General features: G+C 33.6%; 1 protein-coding gene and 1 long non-coding RNA gene across 6 annotated transcripts in view; one reads left to right on the top strand and one right to left on the bottom strand.

The window, feature by feature from the left end:
• Positions 1-12,403, top strand: part of LOC143237716 (TNF receptor-associated factor 4-like) — a 44,779-nt gene extending 32,376 nt beyond the window's left edge. For 3 of the 5 annotated variants that reach the window (XM_076477247.1, XM_076477245.1, XM_076477246.1), the window contains 3 exons: positions 3,896-4,057; positions 6,394-6,549; positions 8,581-12,403. In XM_076477247.1, the coding sequence (XP_076333362.1) occupies positions 3,896-4,057; positions 6,394-6,549; positions 8,581-9,195 (933 nt within the window). In that variant the 3' untranslated portion in view covers positions 9,196-12,403. The remainder of the gene's footprint in view (positions 1-3,895; positions 4,058-6,393; positions 6,550-8,580) is intronic. The other 2 variants (XR_013020205.1, XM_076477248.1) reach the window with 2 other exon arrangements.
• A 6,296-nt stretch (positions 12,404-18,699) lies between these two features.
• Positions 18,700-21,962, bottom strand: LOC143237718 (uncharacterized). Its single transcript, XR_013020207.1, has 3 exons — positions 21,881-21,962; positions 21,468-21,540; positions 18,700-21,352 (listed from the first exon to the last, which is right to left on the bottom strand). It is a non-coding gene; the product is annotated as an uncharacterized LOC143237718 (long non-coding RNA).
• Between the last annotated feature and the right edge of the window lie 76 nt (positions 21,963-22,038).

Raw genomic sequence — 22,038 nt, 5'->3', positions numbered from 1 at the left:
TTTATTTTTGATATAAGCAGATAGTTTGTTTTATATCCACTCATTATTTCAGTTTACTTAGAAATGTTACACGCTCTGAATTACACAATTTTGTTAAAGATACAGATCACAATTAGCAAAATGCTAAATGATATTTTTTTTACCAGGTAACTAAACTTATGGTATTTAAGGTTACACTGTTGTATTTAACCATTTGTGTTATGGACAAGTCTCTAATTTATTATGTTTCGTACGTTACGTATTACGATTTCAAATAACCGGAAATTTAATTTTAATTCAGAAGTTAATAAATGTTGATATGTATCAAATTTATGATATTTGTTAACAATATTTATACACACAGTTTTCTTTTTTAACACAAACATGTTTTAATATATAAACAAAAACACAATACAATTTATAGTAAGGATTATTAGTAACAGCCATTATAAATGATGGTTTGTTTACAGGAGTTTTACAAAGTTACAAACAATACTGAGTCTTATAACTGGTATAGAACTGAGTATTTTATCGACGATCTACGTTCACGACGAAAAATTAATTTTGAGTTGATATTGTGACACCTCCCTTAAGCAAGCTTGCTTGATTGGCCTCACACCGCTGTCTTTTATCCGAAAGAAATATTCAATGCACTTGTAGAAATACTAACGTCCGAAGTTAATTCACTGAAGTCAAACGGTTTGTTCGAAATCTGTAGACACTCTGGGTCAAAATTCTATAGTTTTCCGATTAATAGTCGTTAATCACAATTATAGCTTCAGAGGCCAAAAGCACACTGATTGTAACTGTAATTTTCTATTACTGTCTCTCTGCTAGCTGCTTTTGCACAAATCATAAGAGTTTCTCGAAGGTTCAAGAATGTTCGAAAACACGTTAAGGTTTTCGTAAACCACATATTATTGATTGCTGCTCTCAAGAATCTTCTAAATATATAAACGAGAGACTGAACTTGCGTAGTACGCGTTCAGCAATATACTTCACGTGCTTTAAACAACTATACTGAAATAAATGTACAACAGTAAATCTTAGAGAATTAAAAATTGGTGTTAGTAAGAAGTTACATAAATATACACATTGATAAGAATACATTAAATACAATACATTTTCAAAGAATTATACAATTTTAAAATTCATGACAATATATAACACAATTAATACAAATAACCTAAGGATAATAAAAGTTCATAGCACTTGAAAGTGATTAAACACAAATGTTATTTTTCTGGCTTAACACAATCAATAGTTGAATGACTGAGGTGTTCTTTAAAAGCTTGGATAAACTTCAAAGGAGTAACAGAAATCTTCTTATCGGGTTTTCCATCCAATTGATATATATGACAGGTTTTTTTACATAAGGGAGAAACATCTTGCCTGATTTTTGGCCAAAAGAAATGTTTATAATTTTGTCACACATATTGTTAATACCTCCATGACCTCTCATGGGGAGTTCACAGACAACTTTGATTTGCTTTGCAAACAACTATTTAGTAAACTATAGCCTAGTCCTCTGAAGCTGGCACGTCTGATGGTCTCCATTCCTCATAAGTGCACGATTTTGGAAAAAAATAATCGTTTGTAACTTTATCCAGTTCATCTTTTAGGACTGAATATTTAAATAGTAATAAAATATTTGGATCCTCTTCCTGCTCGATGATTAGTTTACATCGACTCGTCATTGCCAGGAGGTTAAGGCACTCGACTCGTAATCTGAAGGTCGAGGGTTTGAATATCCGTTGCATTAAACATGCTCGCCCTTTCAGTCATGGAGGCGTTATAATTTACGATCAATCCCACTATTTGTTGGTAACCGAGTAAGAAAAAGTTGCCGGTGAGTGGTGATGGCTAGTTGCCTTCCCTTTAGTGTTACCCTGATAAATTAGAGACGGCTAGCGAAGATAGGGCTCGTGTATTTTTACATGAAACTCAAAAACAAACAGTTTACACATCTAGCAAACAGAACTTCACCAGATGAACTATATTCCTCACATTTATCATTTTCACTCACCGAAGAATTATCAGTTGGAAGAGTTAGTAATTCACAAGATCTCCGTCGGATCCAAAATATGTCTGCGATAAATCTATCATGTTTTCCTCTGAACACGTGTCTGACATATCTTTTTGACGTAATTTCTTAGTGTAAGTTTGAGGCACAGCACACGAGGGAAACACTTTTGGATTTATTTCAACAACATAATCCTCAGATGAAACAGTGATCAGCTTCATAACCATATCTAGTTCGTCAAAACAACTTTACCCCAGTCAATTGTTTACCTACAATAATGATAAACTCTGAATTAGCAGGGTAGGTCATACTCCAACGACATTTGGTCCTTAAATAGGTGTGATGTTAAATAAATGTTACAAAAGAATATTAGTAAAACTACTCTCAATATCCTGAGGAATACCAAACTCACCAATGGCAAAACTTGAAAATAACAACAATTATTGAGTCGTCACAGTATCACGTAGAATACGTATGGGTATGGAATTAGCAGTCCCATTTGTCAAAAACACAGAACAAACAGACACAAAGGCCTAAATATCTCTCTGAATACATAACCCTTTTTATCAGGAACTAAATCAACAACATTGTTCATATGTTGACACAAATATACTGTGTGCTGCCTTCTTTTTTTCCACCTTCTAATTATCGGACACAACATGACAAGTTTTGTTAAAAATGGCCGACAGGTCTTGATGATTTTGACGAAGTTTCATTCTGATTGTCTGAAAATTTCGAACTGGAGGAGCTGGAATTTTTTGAGAAATCTTCAATTTTAGTGGTTCTTGTGCTCAAGCATCTTCTATAAATTTAGAGATTAGACGGGACTAGTGCAATACGCATCCCATAATATACAGTACCTGATAATATAAGAATGTTAGTATTTTTGTTATTTTCTTTTTCAGTTCTAGGTATTAGTTCTGCCTGATATTTCTAGATAACGTTTTTGTTTAAACGTCAATTAGAAAATACATTTCAATAATATTTGTAGTTATATTTAGGACAACATGAGAATTTGTTATGTCTCTTGAATTGATGATGTAGAGTAGAGTGTTTTAAGTTATTTAAAAGTTACCCCTATGATGTTGACTGCAAATAATTGAAAATCCTCGGAGAATATATGGAAGCTCATTTGAAGGAACACTAGCAATCCGTAATGTTTATTGTGTTTTCACTTTTAGAAATATGCGTTGCAAACTCATCGTCATTTTAATTCTGACATTCTTTAGTCTGATGTATTCAAGCCAAACCTAATTTAGTTAGGACTAAAATTTAAAGTTTCCTCTTGAATGTATGTGAATGTGATTCAGTCAGGATATACTATAACGTATGCATAAAACTTATAAGCCAGGAAATTCTACAACACCGAAATGTGACACCAGTAAATTTTAAATAATTCTTCATAACAATGTCTAGTAACTGATAAAAACTCATTTGACGGAGCTACGAATCTTTTAAGCACTTAGTGACGCCTCTGGAGCCTGGTAACAGAACGGAATACATAATACAGCAAAAACTAATGTTTATGTAAGTAAAAAATAACAAATTAATAACTAAACCGTATTGCAAATGGAAATACTAGTGTAATCCAAAATAAATAGGATTAATCTATTTCCAAGTTGAAAGTTTGTTCCATTTTTCTAAGATAATTTTATAAATATTTGAGCCCAGATCACCTAAACAGGAAAGATAATTTACATACTACCGATTTCATATTAAGTGATGAGGTAATTGGACGCCCGTGGTTTGCTTTTAATATAAACAGCTTTTTATAAATGTTTTGTTTTAACCTTTAGTAACCATAAGATCGTTACAAAAGAAATTATTTGTGAATACAACAAACGTGACAGCAACTCAATAATAAAACATATTTATTGATAACCGATCATTTAGGGCCACATGAGTAGTTGCCAGTATGAGCCAGTATTTTGTGAGAATAAATGTGGACTAAAGATTCTGCGAAGATTTGTTACTACTCACCAATTGAATGAATGCGCCAAGAGGCTGGTGGCGTGTCGATATTGCCAGAAGGAGTTTGTTTATGATACATTACAGGTCAGATTTAAAAAAAAAAATTCCTTGTAGTCTAGAAAATTTTCTAAACTTGTTATAAGAAAAGCTTTGTGTGTATTTATGTTATTAAAATAACATGGTACTTTGTAGTACTGAATTATAAATGTCGATCCATTTTTTTGTATTCACAAATAAGTTCTTTATAGATTAAAGTTTGGAACCTACTTACGTAGGCCTACAACAACGCTATTAGCTGTCGCGTCACGTTTTACACCACACAATTAATTTTCATTTACTTAATTTTGATGTTGTAAATTTATCATTCAAATTCTAAATTTTAAGAGAAATCGACTGTAGAGGATAACTAATATAAATCTTATTGTTAAATTTCTAATTAAAGTATTTCATACGGTAGCGGTTAATGATTGAATCACTTAAGAAGATAATGTTAATTTTGTTCTGTGAAGGAAACGAAACTGAGTAGTATCAGAATGTTTTTTTTTTTAAATTTCGCACAAAGCTACTCGAAGGCTATCTGTGCTAGATAGTAGTGTAAGACTTTAGGGAAGGCAGCTAGTCATCACCACCCACCGCCAACTCTTGGGCTACTCTTTTACCAACGAATAGTGGGATTGATCGTCACATTATAACGACCCACAGCTGAAAGGGCGGCATGTTTGGCGCGACGGGGATGCAAACCCGCGACCTTCAGATTACGAGTCGCATGACTTAACACGCTTCGCCATGCCGGGCCATTAAGGGAAAATCGCCTAAGTAAAATATCCATCAAATGATGAGAGACGGGAACATTTTACACACAACTACGCCGCTGGAATAAATTAAACTGAGAAACATTCCTGTTATATAAAACAGTTGCACTTTTAAAATTAAAAACCGAATAACATGAACATGTTTTCACACTTGTAAAAAAATTGTAATACTGATTGGTAACAAATATTTCATTGTTTTAATTGATAAAACATTTCAAAATTGAACCTTCTCTACGGTGCAAAAAGGGGTTTAACATAATAAAATAAATAAAATTATATATTCAAACATCTAACACCGCCCTCTACGTTCCGACACTCAGTTGCAAAACCCCTTTCAAACATGGGGTCAGCTTCCGGTCAGTTACCTCTTTCTTTGTGAACCTGACGATGACCGAAGAAGGTCGAAACGTTGTTCGCTCTTCTATGTAAAATATTTTCTCAACCCAAACGAGCCGTTTTTGCATATATATTTCTCTACAAGTGGGTTTTCTCGACATCAGTGATTAAAGTTTTCCTAATAAATTGATATAAAAATCGTGTTATGTACAAAAAATAGTAGTTTTAGTTAGAAAGGCTTTTCATGTTTGACAACTATTTCCTCATACGAATTACATATTAATCTCAACGAGAGAATTTTATAGCTGGCAACTGTTTTTACATATCAATATTTTCTGATTCTATATGGGAGTACTGTGTAACTGGCAGTGTGTTTTTTACGTCTCAAGAACTTCCGATTCTGGGTAAAAGTAGTATTTGGTCGACAATGTGTTTTTACATCTGAACAATCACTATTTTGGATTGAAGTATTATATAGTATTATAAAGAACGAGTAAGAAAGCTGTTTGTTGACTAATTAATTAAATTTAGGAAGTGGAAAGATTGACTGTAGGAGGCCGAAAATATTGTTAACAACGAAGGCACCGCCACCTAATGACCTGGCATGGCCAAATAGTTAGGTCACTCATGTCGCAATTTCATGGTTGCGGGTTCGAATCACCGTTTCATCAAATACACTTGCCCTATGGCGGTGGGTGGTGTTGACTATCTATCTATCTTCCCTGTTGTTTTACACTGCTAAATTAAGGACGGCGGGCAGAGTTAGCCCTCGTGTAGCTTTGCGCGAAATTCAAAAACAACAATAACACCCCATCCCCAGTAACACAACGATATGTCTGCATTGTATAGCTATATGCTTAATTACAAATAAAGCGATGGTACTCAATTGAAAAATAATGAATTCTAATGTTTATTAGTTGTTACTTAACTATATTAATGGTTTAAATACCCATGAAGAAACTATTTCTCACAAAGTTTTACAGCAATGGTTTAGTTGATCTTTAGTTTCTCTTTAAGTAAACAACTAACTGTGATAGGAAGTTATTATTATTTAACATTATTTAACATTTTTTTAGAGAAAGTATCTCACGGACAAGTAAATTTCTTTGTTGCTCAATGTGTTAAGCAGCTTTATAACCGAACAGCTTTTCGTAATGTTGTGAAACTGCAATGAGTTTTGGAAAGAATATTTATAATAATTACACCATTGTAAACGATACAAACGGTAGATACTGAGTTATGTTTGTGTCATTGTGATATTTATATTTATAGAACCACACAGCCAAATGTCCCAGGTATCCAGTGTCATGTCCTAACCACTGTGAATCATCGAAGGTCCCCAGAGAAGATATGGAAGTCCATCTGAATGACCACTGTTCATCTGTTGCACTTTATTGTGTTTTCAGAGATATGGGTTGCAAGTTCAAGGTGAAGTTTACTGTAACATTCTTTTGAACGTCGTAAATGAACTAACTGAAGTATTGAATATGTATTGAAACAAATGAATTTTTTCTAACTCCAGGAGAAACAACTGCTCAACTTTCAGATAATTTAGACATTTCTGAATAGCAGTAAACGAAGTCAAAATATATACATCTGGAGTTACAGGCCTCTGTTTTTTATTTGGTATGCAGTAAATTATATTACTATTTCATATATTCGAGTTTGAAATTAAATCAAGACCGAAAGTATTATTTTTCATAGCGAGTAGGGACGATCATATTTCTAAAAAGGTAATTGAGTCTTTATCTGTATTTGACCTTGATTTTACACAATTTTTAGTTTGTTTGCTTTTATAGTTTATTTAAATTGTCTTTCTAAATTGAAAACTAAGAAGCATCGTTTACAACATTTGCAAAAAGGTTTCAGTAATATTTAATAATGTTAAAGTAGATTCTAATTAAATCGCGGCACTATGAAATAGTTATAATGTTACAGTCAATCCTACTATTCGTTGTTAAAAGAGTTGCCCAAGAGTTGCTGGTGGGTAGTGATAAATAGCTGCCTTCCCTCCAATCTTACACTGATAAATTAGGATGGCTAGTGCAGATAGTCCTTCTGTAGTCTTGCGCGAAATGAATAAAAATACAAAACAAATACTATGAAATATTAACTTTTTAGTATTTTTTTTATAAACTCATTACAAAAAGTAGAAACCTTTTGTGTTGTATTTTTAGTTCCTATATGTGTGTTGATTTTTATTACTTATAGTTACAATATTTTTGTAAAATCTGATCTTTTTTAAATCTGCTGTATTGAACTTATATTACAGATTATCAACATAAAATTTTGGCGTTTGATATACTATCACAAATAATTAAATGAGTAAGATGTTATTATTATTATTGTTTTGCATACTTCTAGATTGTTCTAGAACCCTCAAGAAACGTACCGGCATGCCCAGGTGGTTTGTGTGGTACTCCTAATCTGAGGGTTGCGAGTTTAATTTCAGCCTTTCAGCCGTGAGGGTGTTATAATGGTACGGTCTATCCCACTATTTTTGGGAAGATAGAGTAGTACCAAAGTTGGCTAACTGCTTTTGTTCTTTTCTTACACTGCTAACTTAGGGACGGGTGACGCAGATAGCTCTCGTGTAGCTTTGAGCTAAATTCAAAAACAAATAAACCCACGAGAAACACACCAGTAGTATATAAAATATTAAAAGGCCTCACGACGTGTGATTTGTGAATAGTATGTTTTTGTGCGTGCACTTTGACATTATTTTTTCTTTTCAATATTATTTATTCGTCGCTACCACATGTTCAGTAGGTACAAATGACCAAACATATTTTGTTCTATTTTGTAGTAAATTTGATCTAAGTAAGTGTTTTATTTTCCTTTCCGATTTGTAAAAAATCATTGTGTGATATAAAAAATAAGATTATATTCGAAATCTGCGAAGCTGATTTATGGAAAATTCGATATCAAAACCAAAATAACTTTTATGAAGTTTAAATTGCAGAATACATGTTCTAAATAACGTCAGAAATAACCTCACTTTAATTAATAAACTAATATAAAAGATGGATGGTTGCGAACGATAACGAATATGTGGTTATGACTGACAACGTAAGTATACGTTAATTATGTTAGGTAACGTTTTGTCACGCAGTATTGCAACAAGAGCGTCCAGAAGGTTATCAAAACCAACAATGATTTTGTGAAGCAGGATGTTTTGTTATTAAACTATGTTTTCAGAGATGTGTTCCTATTCAAGTGGATCTAAAGTATGTTGGTGTTTTTTTTTTCAAGTAACTCATCAAGTGTGTTTTTTTTTCAAGTGACTCATCAAGTGTGTTTTTTTCTTATAGCAAAGCCGCATCAGGCTATTTGCTGTGCCCCGAATTTAGCGTTTTAAATCCATAGGCTTACCGCTGCCTCAGCAGGTGACTAACTGTCTATGTTGAATTAGTATTAACAAAAGAATGAAAGTGACGTGTATTTTTTCTCTCACGTTAGGGTTCACGTTTAGCTCTGGAGCTACACATGGAGTCAAGTACCAACGTTCACCTCGACCTGATGAGTGGCTTAGTCTTGAAGCAACAACACCAGATCACTTCACTTCGAAATGTGTTTCAGAACCTTACACTTAATACATCTGGAATTCTGCTATGGAGGGTTAATGATTACACCCAGAAGATGTCAGAAGCCAAATCTAGAAAGAGCTACGAGATAAGTAGTTCCCCGTTTTACACTAGCCAATATGGTTACAAACTGATGGCAACTCTTTTCCTGAACGGCAACGGAGCAGGAGAAGGTAGTCACTTGTCTGTGTATATAAAGATTTTGCCAGGAGAATATGATTCCCTCCTTTCTTGGCCCTTTTCACACACTGTTTCTTTCACACTTCATGATCAGTCTGCCTCTCCAGAAAACGCCTATGACATTGTCGAAAGTTTCGTGCCGGACCCTTCCTGGAAAAACTTTCAGAGGCCAAGTAAAGAACCAGACAGTTTAGGCTATGGTTTTCCGAGATTTGTTTCCCACGAAACTCTGAAGAAGCTCAACTATGTAAAAGACAACACACTTTTTATCAAGGTGAAAGCAAACTCTAGTAAAATCGCAGAAGTATGAAAATATAACATATTCATATTTGAAAGTCATGTTAAGCCTAATTTAATACATTTTTGGGTGTTACCACAGGAAAACTCACTGTTTGTTTAAAATAGTATAACATGTAGATTCGTTTGTTGTTGTGTTTTTGTAATGCTCACAGAAGCAAAATGGACATTTTTTTCCTCGAAACAGAAAACAAGAGCTAACACATAAAAGTAAGTTCAGTTTGTCTTTTCGTGTGATGTCAACCGAATTAGTATATCTAATCATGATTGTATGTAAGTTAGAGAAAGCAGGTTTCTTCGTCACACTAATATATTTTATTAAAGGAAAGTATTTTCATTTTGTACCGTAAACCTTATGGAACTTTTTTGGTGCCGCTAAGTCTTCGTGGTATAGTGAGTGACTACTACGTCAGAATTATCGGCATTATAAATTACTATTTGATAGTAGTTGGTTTCTAAGTAAGTATTTGTTTCTGCTAGTCAAAGAGAAAAAAGAGAGTAACAATAGAACTATATAAAATGTCATGACATAGATATGTTCTGTTGTTAAATAATTTACTCGTAAATATTCGACAATTCTGTGTTTATGATAACTGGTATGATGTAAACAGTTTAGACATGTTTTTTTGTTAAACATTTGTCTCATAAAGGTTCGACAATTCTGTGTTTATCTAAACAAAAGATGCGTAACTGGTATAATGTGAACAGTTTAGACATGTTTTTTTGTTAAACATTTGTCTCATAAAGGTTCGACAATTCTGTGTTTATCTAAACAAAAGATGCATAACTGGTATGATGTGAACAGTTTAGTCATGAAGTAATTTTTTTCACCGTTGAAAATAAATAAAGTTACATGTTGTATTTTATCACTGTTGGTTTTGTGCATTTATATTTTGAAATGCTAAATAGTTCTTGTGTTTTTATGCTTGTGATAACAGGGTGAAGTTTTTATTACTATCATATATAATTACAAGGAACTTTACCATGTATAAAACGCCATATCTTTAGGATCCTCTCTTCTTTAGTTTTGCACCCTTTGATATGATAACATTTCACTAGCTCTCCACACATGCCATGTTCATGTTAACACTTAATTTATACGTATCCCTTGAAAGTATGAGGAAGAAGCCTCATTGACACTTCTGGTGACAACACATATATTCAGTGGTATGGTTTAAATATCGCTCAAACCAAACAATGAAAGACTAAAAGGAAGCCGGCAAGTCATAACGATAGTTGGTGGGACGCGTATTTGAACCTCCGGCCCGAAGCGTGGGAGTCGAGTATTATAACCATATGGCCGTTTTAGACTGCTCATTGTATTGTTTTATGCAGAGTTAAATCTAATTTTAATCTAATTAGCGGTTAACCAGTAATGTAATTACAGACACGATAAACTTTTATACGTGAGATTACCGGTATAGTGTAAGATTCTTTCATTGTATTTATGAGGTAATTTTTTTTTCAATAAGTAGCCACAATCCCAATAATATATATATATAATCATACAATAGTGAAACCCTTGTTTATATGTATGGTACGGGAAAACATTTTTATTTCGTGATGTGCAACCCCTAACTTCGCAAAATGTTTATCTTCTTATCTTGTGTGCATGTAGATTTGCAATAGGGGTCTCGATTTCCCGTTTCGCCTTCGTCTCCAGTAACAAAAAACTTATATGTTCCACGCTCTGGCTTTACGGCTAATCTGCTGGTATGTATAAAAACTGAATGCATTTTATGCTTTAACAACGCCCAAGGTACAAATCAAAATTCATGATATTGTGATCTTCTTCTCATAATCTGTTAAACTTTTAGGTATTCATTTTAATTCTAAACTCACCTGTTTAATCCATATTAACATAATTTCATCACGTATTAACCACCGCATTTTCTTCCTTTGAAGATTCAGCAGTATGAAGAAAGGTTGTACCCCTCACACCATTATGTTCATGTACAAAGTAGACATTAGCCCCCTGTTCGAGTATGGCAGCATAGTATTCCGTAACATTCCCGACTCTTTAAATAAGAAAATACACACATTACAATACACGGCAATCAGGACTGCCTTCCGTTTGCCATACTACACTACTCACTGTTACCTAGAAAAAATATATAACATACCACCTGTAAAAACAAGTTTACTTCAACTAGCCAATAAATTTTATAAAAAAGCAGTAAACCGTAATCCGCTTACAGCACAGTTTAACAATTTATCAGCCACCCTTTAATTTCACACTTCAAACCAATTTACTAATGTCTTTCAACTCAATTTAGTAATGCTTATTATGTTTAACTATCTTTTTTGTTTACAGCTCAGTCACTAACCAGATATATTATTCAGCATCTGGTTAGTGAAAGTGGGTTTTTCTCAGGGTACTCCCGTTTTCCTCCCACAGCTAAATTGTCGGGTATTAGGATTTACATATCCCTACCCTTTTGTTATTGTTTTTTTTATAGTGAATATTTGATCTCTCGTAGACCACCAACAGATCTTTGTCATTAGTTTGCAGCACAATCTCGTAAACTTATAATTCTTTCGGTTTAGCTCTTTATCACTTGCCCTGTATCGAATCTGATTTCGCGAGTAGAGTGAAGAGAAGGACTCTTCTGAGCCTTCTGAGTGCATCTCCTCCTGAGGTGTAAAGTGTAAAATCAGAATGCCTGCAACGATTTTTAGTTTTTTCTTTGTTCTAACAACATTTCAGAAAACTTGTGATCATGTGTATATTATCCAGATTCGTAGAATTAAGTGTGTAGTCGTTCGGAATGAAACTGCGATTGTGATTTTGATCCAATATTACGTCTCCATATATCTAGAGAATATGAGGTTTTTATAATATATACTGAAGGTTTGTGTTTATGATCAAAGTTAGATGTAAAGCGAATATCTTGTGCTTTTAATGTGTGATAAAACATTCATTTAGTAAAGCGACAAAGGATTAAAATTAGGTCGTTATTTTATGTGCGGGCGAATGGACTTTGACCTTAAATAAATTAGACAGCACTATAGCTGTAATAATCATTGCCAAATAGGCTTTTCGCTAAATACCAAAATCTATTCAGGTCGCCTGAAATAATTGTAGTCATGAAACTATTTAAACCATCATTGTTAATCAAGAACAGCTGTTATTGTGTGAACTATATTAAATGAATTGTAATTATTATGTCAGGTAATTATTATTTTAGGTAAGAATTAATAAAACAATATTTATTTATTCATGTTATTATTAACATTGATTATTTATTTTTCATTATTTTAATTTTATTTGAATTAACTTTATTATACACAAGAACTTGCGATCAAGCAAGCTAGGACTAACTTATTGTTCAACTTAGCTCCCAGCAGCACAGCGATATGTCTGTGAGCTTTCAGTGCTAAAACAAAACATATTATCCATATATTTTAACTATACCAAAGGTTATTTGCATAACAGGGGGAAGTAAATGAAAACATAGGACTAAACTTTTAAATTATCTATAGAAAACATTTAATGTATTTAGCTTGTCTATGACTTTATCTTTTACCTTGAACTTTCACATTCAGCACGTGCACACACACAGTCAAGCTCAACTTAATAATACCACTCACTTCTAACAGAAGACATTTAATATAACTAGCAACACAAAACAGCCATCTCTTGAACTGGAACATTGGTGAACAGAAAAACAATGTTAAGAGTAGCTATTTTATGCGCCCCCCCCCGCTAGTACAGCGGTATGTCTCCGGATTTACAACGCTAAAATTAGGGGGGCTGAGCAGATAGCTCTTTGTGACTTTGCTATACGAAATACACACACACACCTTTTTAAAGGCCTGGCATGACCTAACGCGTAAGGCGTGCGACTCGTAATCCGAGAGTCGCGGGTTCGCGCCCGCGTCGCGCCAAGCATGCTCGCCCTCCCAGCCGTGGGGGCGTTATAATGTAACGGTCAATCCCACTATTCGATGGTACAAGAGTAGCCCAAGAGTTGGCGGTGGGTGGTGATGACTAGCTGCCTTCCCTCTAGTCTTACACTGCTAAATTAGGCGAGCATGTTTGGTGCGACCAGGATTCGAACCCGCGACCCTCGGATTACGAGTCGAACGCCTTAACGCGTTTGGCCATGCCGGTCCAATAGGAAAGGAAAACAGACAACCAATACCAGCTAATGTCAACTCTTCGACGACTGTACATTCATTTAGCCTACACTTGCTAAACTTAGCCCAAGATCTATTTCACTTCTAACGTCTAATCTATTTCCCTTCACATTAAAGTAGTTACACTCAGAAGGCTTGAAATATCATGAGGTCTACCACATTTTTCAATGTTTTTGTTTTTGTCAGATACCCAACGTTCACCTTTGCACCACCATTCAATATTGAAAGTGCTGGGATGACTAGTAAAATATTTGGTGAAACTATATGCCATTCACTGTGTATTTGTGTGGTTGCCTTACTTTTCTACTATGTATTGGTGGATAGTTGTAAACCCTCTGATTTGGTTTAGTTTACCGTCATGAAGTCACCCAGATATCACCTGTTCACTAAAGAAAGTTACTGCTATAGGCTTCTTCCTTTAAAATATTTATTAATATTTTTTTCATCAACCAGTTATATTTTTATGTAATTGTCGTATTATCATCCTGTGACACAAAAACAGTTAAACTTTCAATGCTTTGCAGTCGAATAATTTTTTTGAATAAAAGTGTCAGTGCGAACCCCAGGTAATATACATATTTGCTATGTTTTTACCCAATGTAACACAGGTGATGTCAGTGGAAGATGTGTGTGTTTTGTGTTTTCTTCTAATACAGCCACATTGGGCTATCTGCTGAGCCCACCGAGGGGAATCGAACCCCTAATTTTAGTGTTGTAAATCCGTAGACATACCGCTGTACTAGCGTGGAGCAGTGGGAGATATCGACAACGCTAATACTTGAACACAAATGACTAAATTTCGTTATGTGTTTAATTAACACTTCGTTTCAGTATGGTGTTAAACTTTTGACCAGCTAGTATTTAGGCTAATTTCATAGTGTTCACATTTTCCCTATTAAATGTTAACAATGTTTTTTTATTTTTATTTTCCCTTTTCTTATTTTCGTCTTTCGAAGCTCTTCTCAAATAAGTGGTTGAGTCTAACAACGCAAAATGCATATTTTGTCTATACGTTTATTGCCCAGCAGTGTATGAAAAACACTTTATGTTTTGCTTACATGATGCCCAGAATTAGGCATAAGTTTATTTCTCAAACAAAGTTTGATGTAGTTCGACCCCCGTGGTCCCGTTCGGACCTATAGCACATTTTCGTACAATTTTGTGTTTTTTATCACATATTCGGGCAATCTTTTTCTTCATTCAATATTTTATTAATATGAATTGTGAGATGTCAATTAGAGAAGAAGTGGCCCTGTATTATCGAAATTGTTTGTCTACATATGAGAGAATTGATAAAAATAAATTTCATATTTTGTATTAATAAATCACATATTGTATACTAATGGTACTCAGTCTTTCTTACAGTTTATCTGTACACTGCTATGAGAAGCCAGTATGCTAACTTTTCAACATCTAAATCAAAGTCATGATCATTACACATAGGCGGAGTCAGTAAAGACCCCAGGTATACTGAAAGGTGCATATTTTAACGTGTTATGATGAAGGTTACGTATCTACGCCAGTTGTGATATTTTATATTGATTATATGGGTTTGTATGAATTATTCGATAAAAAAATAAAGAAATATTCAATTCATTTACAGAAATAAAACAAAATAGTCGTAGTGCAACAATTAAGTATGATGTAGAAATTACAGCGTGGCGATAGGTCTTAGGGCTTCCAATGTTAAAAGTCGGTGTATCTGCCTGTGGTGTGCAGAACACATATAAATTCACTGTGTAACTTAGCGTTTAACCACAAAAAACAAAAACAAAACTGCTGAGCTTCACGTTTATCGCATCCATTGTTCACCGATAAACCTAACTTGACAGATATATCTACTTCATTTGCTTGAAGATAAGCAGAAAGCTAAAGAATACACTATCAGTGCTCTGCCTACGAGCGGTATCGAAACCTGGTTTCTAGCGAGTCAAGTTCCCAGATATATCGCTGTGCCACTAGGGAGGGGGGCTATTACAGCTACAGACATTATACTTGTATGATAGTTTTGTGTCTCTGTTTACTCGTGGAATGAAAAAGGCGAACAAATGTCGTTTGTACTTATATTTACCAAACGGCAACGTATGTAAAGCAACTGCGAAGCTTTACGTTCAGAAAGCACGACGTAGGAAGATTGTTACTTATATAGGTAGCTATAATTTCTTCTTCGCCACGTGTTCAATAACGTAAGATGTAAATATCATATAGGAGCAATGCCAAGTGACACATAAACAATTTAGTTACAACGCTCAGTAGTTATCGTTTAATTTTGAAATACGTTATTTAGTATAATTATTATCAGTTTTGAAAAATTAAAACATGAGATAATTAAAATAAAAATTAGACTGTTTATTATAGACTGAGATCGTGACCAAACTAATTAAAATCACCCAGCAACATCTAACTGTCACCTTTTATGGTATAATGAGATCTTATACATTTTACATGTTGATGTCTAAATAAATATTAAAAGTAGAATTAAATCAAACCGTTTATCTAAAAAATATTCACAGTCTGAACCTTTGAATGACCGCTGTATGTCGGGTAGAATATTGAAAGTATACAAAAGTGTGCAACATTGTACGTTAGTGAAATGTACATATGCTGTCAAATACTGAGAATACAGAATATTTTGAATACACATTTAAGAGTTTGTACCTCTATGTAAAATTAAAGTTATCATCTCTTGTTAAGTTAAAGTATCGTGAACATTACATTTAGACAGAAACTATCTTTGTAGAGTTTGAACAGTTTATTTTTAATATTAAGTATAATGTATAATCATAAGAGTGATAGTTTTGGTTTGTTGTGAATTTCGTATGCCTTAACACGCTTGGTCATGCTGGGCCATGTAGGAAAGGTTGGTTGGTTTTGAATTTTGCACAAAGCTACTCTAGGACTATCTGCGCTAGCCGTCCCTAATTTAGCAGTGTAAGACAAGAGGGAAGGCAAATCGTCATCACTACCCACTGCCTACTCTTGGACTACACTTTTACCAACGAATAAGGGGATTTACCGTCACATTATAACGCTCCCACACCTGAAATGTCGAGCATGTTTAGTGTGACGAGAATTTGAACCCGCGACCATGGGATAACGAGTTGAGTGCCTTAACCGCCTGGCAATGCTGGGCCTAAAAGCGACAGTGTATTACAGTTGATTTGTTGAACATTTTTTTTTGTAAAAGTTTCTTCCATGATGAATATAAATTCTATTAGCCCCCATCTTATGACGCCTTGGAAACGCGTCTTCTTGTTTCACGTCATCATCTCAAACCCCCTGATATATTGTTTGAGGTTGACACAACAGCAGCCCTTACTACTAGTGCTTAATGAATTTAAATGTATTGGAAAGATCCAATTCTCATGATAAACAACAGTTTGCAGAAAGTTTAGTTAATATTTCAGAAAGAAGAAGCTTTAAGTCAACAAGTTTATGAAACATTTTTATGACGGCATACCAACCAAATGTTTTATGTGGAACACTGTAGAACCAGAAATGAAATGTTCCAAATTTTTTGGATTACACACAATTACAATGTGTTTCCTGCTAACTTTGTTTGTTTAAGACGTTTCGAAAGTAAAGTTATGAGCCACACTCATAAACCCAAAATAGCAGGGACGAAGTTATATTTTGATGGAGATAAAATATCGAAGGTTCATAATTAACAATGTAGTTGGTAAACATCTATAGTACGATTCTGTAAGTAGTTGGACAACATAAGAACAATAAAAGATAAAAAACTTAGAATGGACAATCAGGAGTGCAGTTCATGAAGTTACGCTAACACGTTAAGATTGTAAATTTATTTATACAATTTCTTTTGAAATTTAGGAATTATACTATAAATAATTTTAAAAACTTAAACCACAATATATTATTGATAGTAAGTTCATTGACACATATTACTAATAAAACTATTTACTTGACATGCACAGATTAATTCTATTGTAAACGTGAGGTTAATACTTGTTTATTGTGTAAGTGCACCATTCGGTTTATGCAAGATTTGTGAATGACTTTACATATTGTTGGCCTGGCATGGCCAAGCGCGTAAGGCGTGCGACTCGTAATCCGAGGGTCGCGGGTTCGCGCCCGCGTCGCGCTAAACATGCTCGCCCTCCCAGCCGTGGGGGCGTATAATGTGACAGTTAATCCCACTATTCGTTGGTAAAAGAGTAGCCCAAAAGTTGGCGGTGGGTGGTGATGACTAGCTGCCTTCCCTCTAGTCTTACACTGCTAAATTAGGGACGGCTAGCACAGATAGCCCTCGAGTAGCTTTGTGCAAAATTCCAAAACAACAACAACAACTTTACATATTGTTCATATATGTATGTAAGACTACACACGTATATCACCTGTACACATTTTTATGTACTCCAGTGAATTATTACAAGCTGTTTCAAGAACATATACCACATAAAAAATAGTAGTGCTTCGTATGTAGGGAAGGACCAAGAAACAACATGACTGTCACATTCAATCTATTACTTTATGATGCTTGGAAATAAGTGTTAATGCTGAGTTATAAATTTGAGCACCTAATTGCTGTTATCCAGTGTTCTACATGAATATACGAACGATACAGCTACACATGTTTTATACGTTCTTTCCTTATTGTAGGTTCCTCAACATAAAACTCCAACAAACCAGGATACGCAGGTGATAAGTACTAATTTATTGTAGCCAATTTTATGGTATAATAGACATATTTGAGGTCATTCTACAAGTACAATGAGGAAACTGAGAAAATAATAATATTAACGATATATACTATTATTAAATCATAAAAATAAAACAAATGTTTACTTATTAACCACTTCAAAGAAATTGTTTGCAGAAAGAGATGAACAAGTAAAGGAAAATTAAGTATTATATACGGAATGACAACGCCAAAAAGTACAAAAACAAGGTAGGAATGAGTACATACACAGAAATGTGCTTTTAGAAACTATTACAGTAAAACTAACTGGACGTAGTTTTTAGAAAATAATCTCAAAGTTTTTCAAGTGGTGTTCAAATGTGGGCGAAAACACCATAATATGATTATGATAAGGCTTTAGCAGGAGCGCCTGAATGTTTCAAGACTTATAATGATGGAACATCGACATAAAACTGTTTCAATAACAGGTATTTGTAAATATCCCCTGAATAACACTAATACAACACGATGTTCCTGTCAAATCATTCAAAATATCACTTATATGAAGCAATTGTTTCGTACTATAATTTATTTCGTATAAATCTCCGATTTATTATATTACATGTTATAATTTCAAAAGCCAGAAATTATAATTTAGAAGTTAATTGAATGTTGATATGTATGTAATTTATGACATTCGCCAACAAGATCGATACACACAATTTTCTTTTTTAACATGAATATATTTTAATATACAAACAACAATACAGATTATAATAATCGTTACTACAAACAATTATTATAAATTATCATTTATGTGTAAAAGTTTTGCAAAATTATAATCCACGTGAGTTACCTATCTGGTGCGGAAATGAACATTTTATCGATGGTTTACAATAGGCGAATTAATGTCAAGTTAATATTGGCACAGGTCACTTAATGAGTAATCTATCTCTCGCTGCTCACACCTTAGTTTTTCACAGACGAAGATACGTAATGTCCTTGTAGAAATACTAACGTTCGAAGTTAATTCACTGAATTATGTAATGTTTGAAATTTATAAACGTTCCTGGCCAAGTATCTGCTCGTTCCCGATTAAGAAGCGTTAATCACAACTATAGCTTTCTTGGTTTTTCGTATATTAACTGTAGAAAACCAACAATATTGTTCTGTCTCTGGTGCGTCTGGTTATAAAAGTTTAGGGTAAAGCGTACGAAAGTTCAGTTGGTAAAAATATTCGAAGATACGCTAGAGCTTTCCTAAAACATATATTGTTGATTCTTAACTCGAGAATCTTCTCCAAATTTAGAAAACAGGCAAGACTTTTGCATTATACATTTAATAGTATAAATTACGTGTACTTCTAAATATATATTCAACTGAAACAAAATAGATATTAAAATAAATATATAACAGTAAATACGTTAGACGATGGAGACCTGATTTAATATCCTGTAGTCAACATAGAACCTAAAATCATTAATATTCTTTTTAACCAAAAACGTCTGGAGAAGCCCACGAAGAAGTTAAAGATTCAAGTAACACATCGAGAAGCATTTCATCCACTTGATCATGTAACACATATAATTTAGTGTGAGAATAACGATACAATTTACTAAACACTGTTTTTTCTATCGTGGTTAGAATATTCTGTTCCGACAAATATCAGCATACTTAATACAAGTTGCGTAAGTTTAACTGTTCACAATTTTTACTTTATAAGTGTGAACATTGTACTTATTCAGTCAGTATCTTTTCAGACACAAAGTTATGCTTAAAACATGACACATTTAATTTAAGAACATTTGCGAATATCTTAAGGGTTATTTCGTATTGCTGAATGAAATCTAATTCTACAAGATACAAGCAAATATCTGACGATAGTAAAACATTGGTACTCAATGCTATTTGGTACTAATTTGTTTCTATATATATATATTTTTTTTTCATTTATTAGTGAATAATACGAAACAGTATCTATATGATCTACAACTTTCACATAATTAACTTTTAGAGTTAGGCATGGTAGATACATTTCAGTTTCTGTTAAATAGTTAATGAAGGGTTTTAATTTCACGGGACTCAAAAACTCATTCTTTCATTCCTACTCTTGTATCCCAATCACCATTCTTCGTTTTTTTGTTTACAGGTAACATATTTACTTTTTTGGGACAAATCATAGATAATTTCTCTATTTGATTACAAGTATAGCATCAGCAGTTACTCAGTTTTAATCAGTTCACGATTAGAAGTTTACTCCATCCATGCTTGTATTGTCAAGTAAAGTCAACCAAATCAGTAATAAATGTAACACAGTGGCATTCCAAGCATTATCATCAAGATATGTGCTATTGTAACACCATACACTTCACAATTTGTGTTTCAGTAATTTCAGGGTTTTGTAATATATAAATTTTCACAGTTTTCCAAATAAACGTTTCAACTGAATCCCCTTCATGGTACTTCATAATAAAGAGTTCATTAACCAATTTGATATTATCTAACACCGCTGGGTACAAATTATCAATGTTTCTTTATAATCACCCCATTGTTCAATTACTTCCACCAGAATGTGTGTGTTGGTGTGTTTATACACAGCACAAAGATATTATCAATGGGTTTGACGTAATAACATTTACAGTGTAATACCTTCAAGTGATACAATCCTGACTGTGTGAAGAACCGAGTGTGTTAAGTACATCACACTTAGCGAGCTCACTTTTATTCTAAATGTTTTAATCAGTCACTTTATTCGTTAATATTTAATTTAAATATTATCCAGAAGTTATGATCAGTGAATAATCTCATTAATTCCAGAATTAAAGCAATAATCCGTTCCATTCAAAAGTAGAGTGAAAATTGTTCTATTTATAATGACTTTTTATTGCTTTCGTAATAGGTGGTTTACTTGTGATTTCACTTAACTATGATATTAACTTATGTTTAAGTCACTTAGTTTTATTTTTTTTAGTCGTGGCTCAGCACTGAACTTGTAGGTTTATATTACTACGAATAGAGGTTCGACACTCACAATGGGCTCAACGTAGATAGTCCAACATGTAGCTTTGTTCTTAATTCGAAACAAAGAATAGCTATGATTTTCTTTCTTGTAGCCTCCCTCTCCCCCTCTGGTGGGTCAGTGGCAGGTGGATGGACTCGCAACATTACAATCCGATGCTCATTTCTCTACATTTAACAGAATGTATAGGTTTTGTGTTAAAACAACCTTTCAGTAAATGCGCCTTTAGTTCTGCCATCTAGGGTTGTTGTAGCCAACCACACCAGAGAATGAAAAATATCTCAAAAATGAAGCAAAACAACCCACACACTTCATCTAATTTTTGCTACACTATGTTCTTCACTTCACTTTATGATGATTATTAAGTGCCTGCAATACAGAAAGATTAAGAAATGTTACGTAGAAAATAATATGGACACAATCGTAACAAAAATACAAACAAACGAGTACAAAATAATAAAATAATATGTATATAGGATCTTACCTTAGTATTGTTCAGTAGAATCTTTGTGTTCAGTGTTAAACTCTGTGGCTTTTGGAACTGGAGAAAAGCATATCTACGTAAGACAAAGACAGGACTCAGTAGAGAGATTAATATGATAGTTAAGTTAGACTAAACTCACAATGATTTATCCACAATCCTTATATTATCTGCTTCATTAGTCATTCCTTCTACAAGAGGAACGAGCAATATATAACCAAATACTGAATGAAACATGTAATGGATTTAATATTATTTTAATATCTACGGTTCTTTCAATTTAACATATATTTAGATATGTATTCATCTTGTATCGTTAAATGTGTATTGCGCAAGTCCCACCTGTTCTCTAAATTTGTGAAAGATTCTCGACTGTAAAAATCAACAATATATATTTTACGAAAGCATTAACGTACCTTTGAATACTTTTGCCAGCCGAACGTTCCACAACTTCACTTTAAAATCTTATAAATCGACGAGCCAAGAGACGGTTTAATAATGTTTGGTCCCTGCAGTCAGTATATTATAAGCCCCGGAAGCTATAATTGAGCAGGGTTATTTATAGATTTCGAAC

The sequence above is a fragment of the Tachypleus tridentatus genome, chromosome 13 (assembly GCF_004210375.1).
Source record: "Tachypleus tridentatus isolate NWPU-2018 chromosome 13, ASM421037v1, whole genome shotgun sequence".
In the NCBI taxonomy this organism is placed as follows: Eukaryota; Metazoa; Arthropoda; class Merostomata; order Xiphosura; family Limulidae; genus Tachypleus; species Tachypleus tridentatus.
Note: the sequence above shows the minus strand (reverse complement) of the source record. Positions and strands in the feature narration are given on the sequence as shown.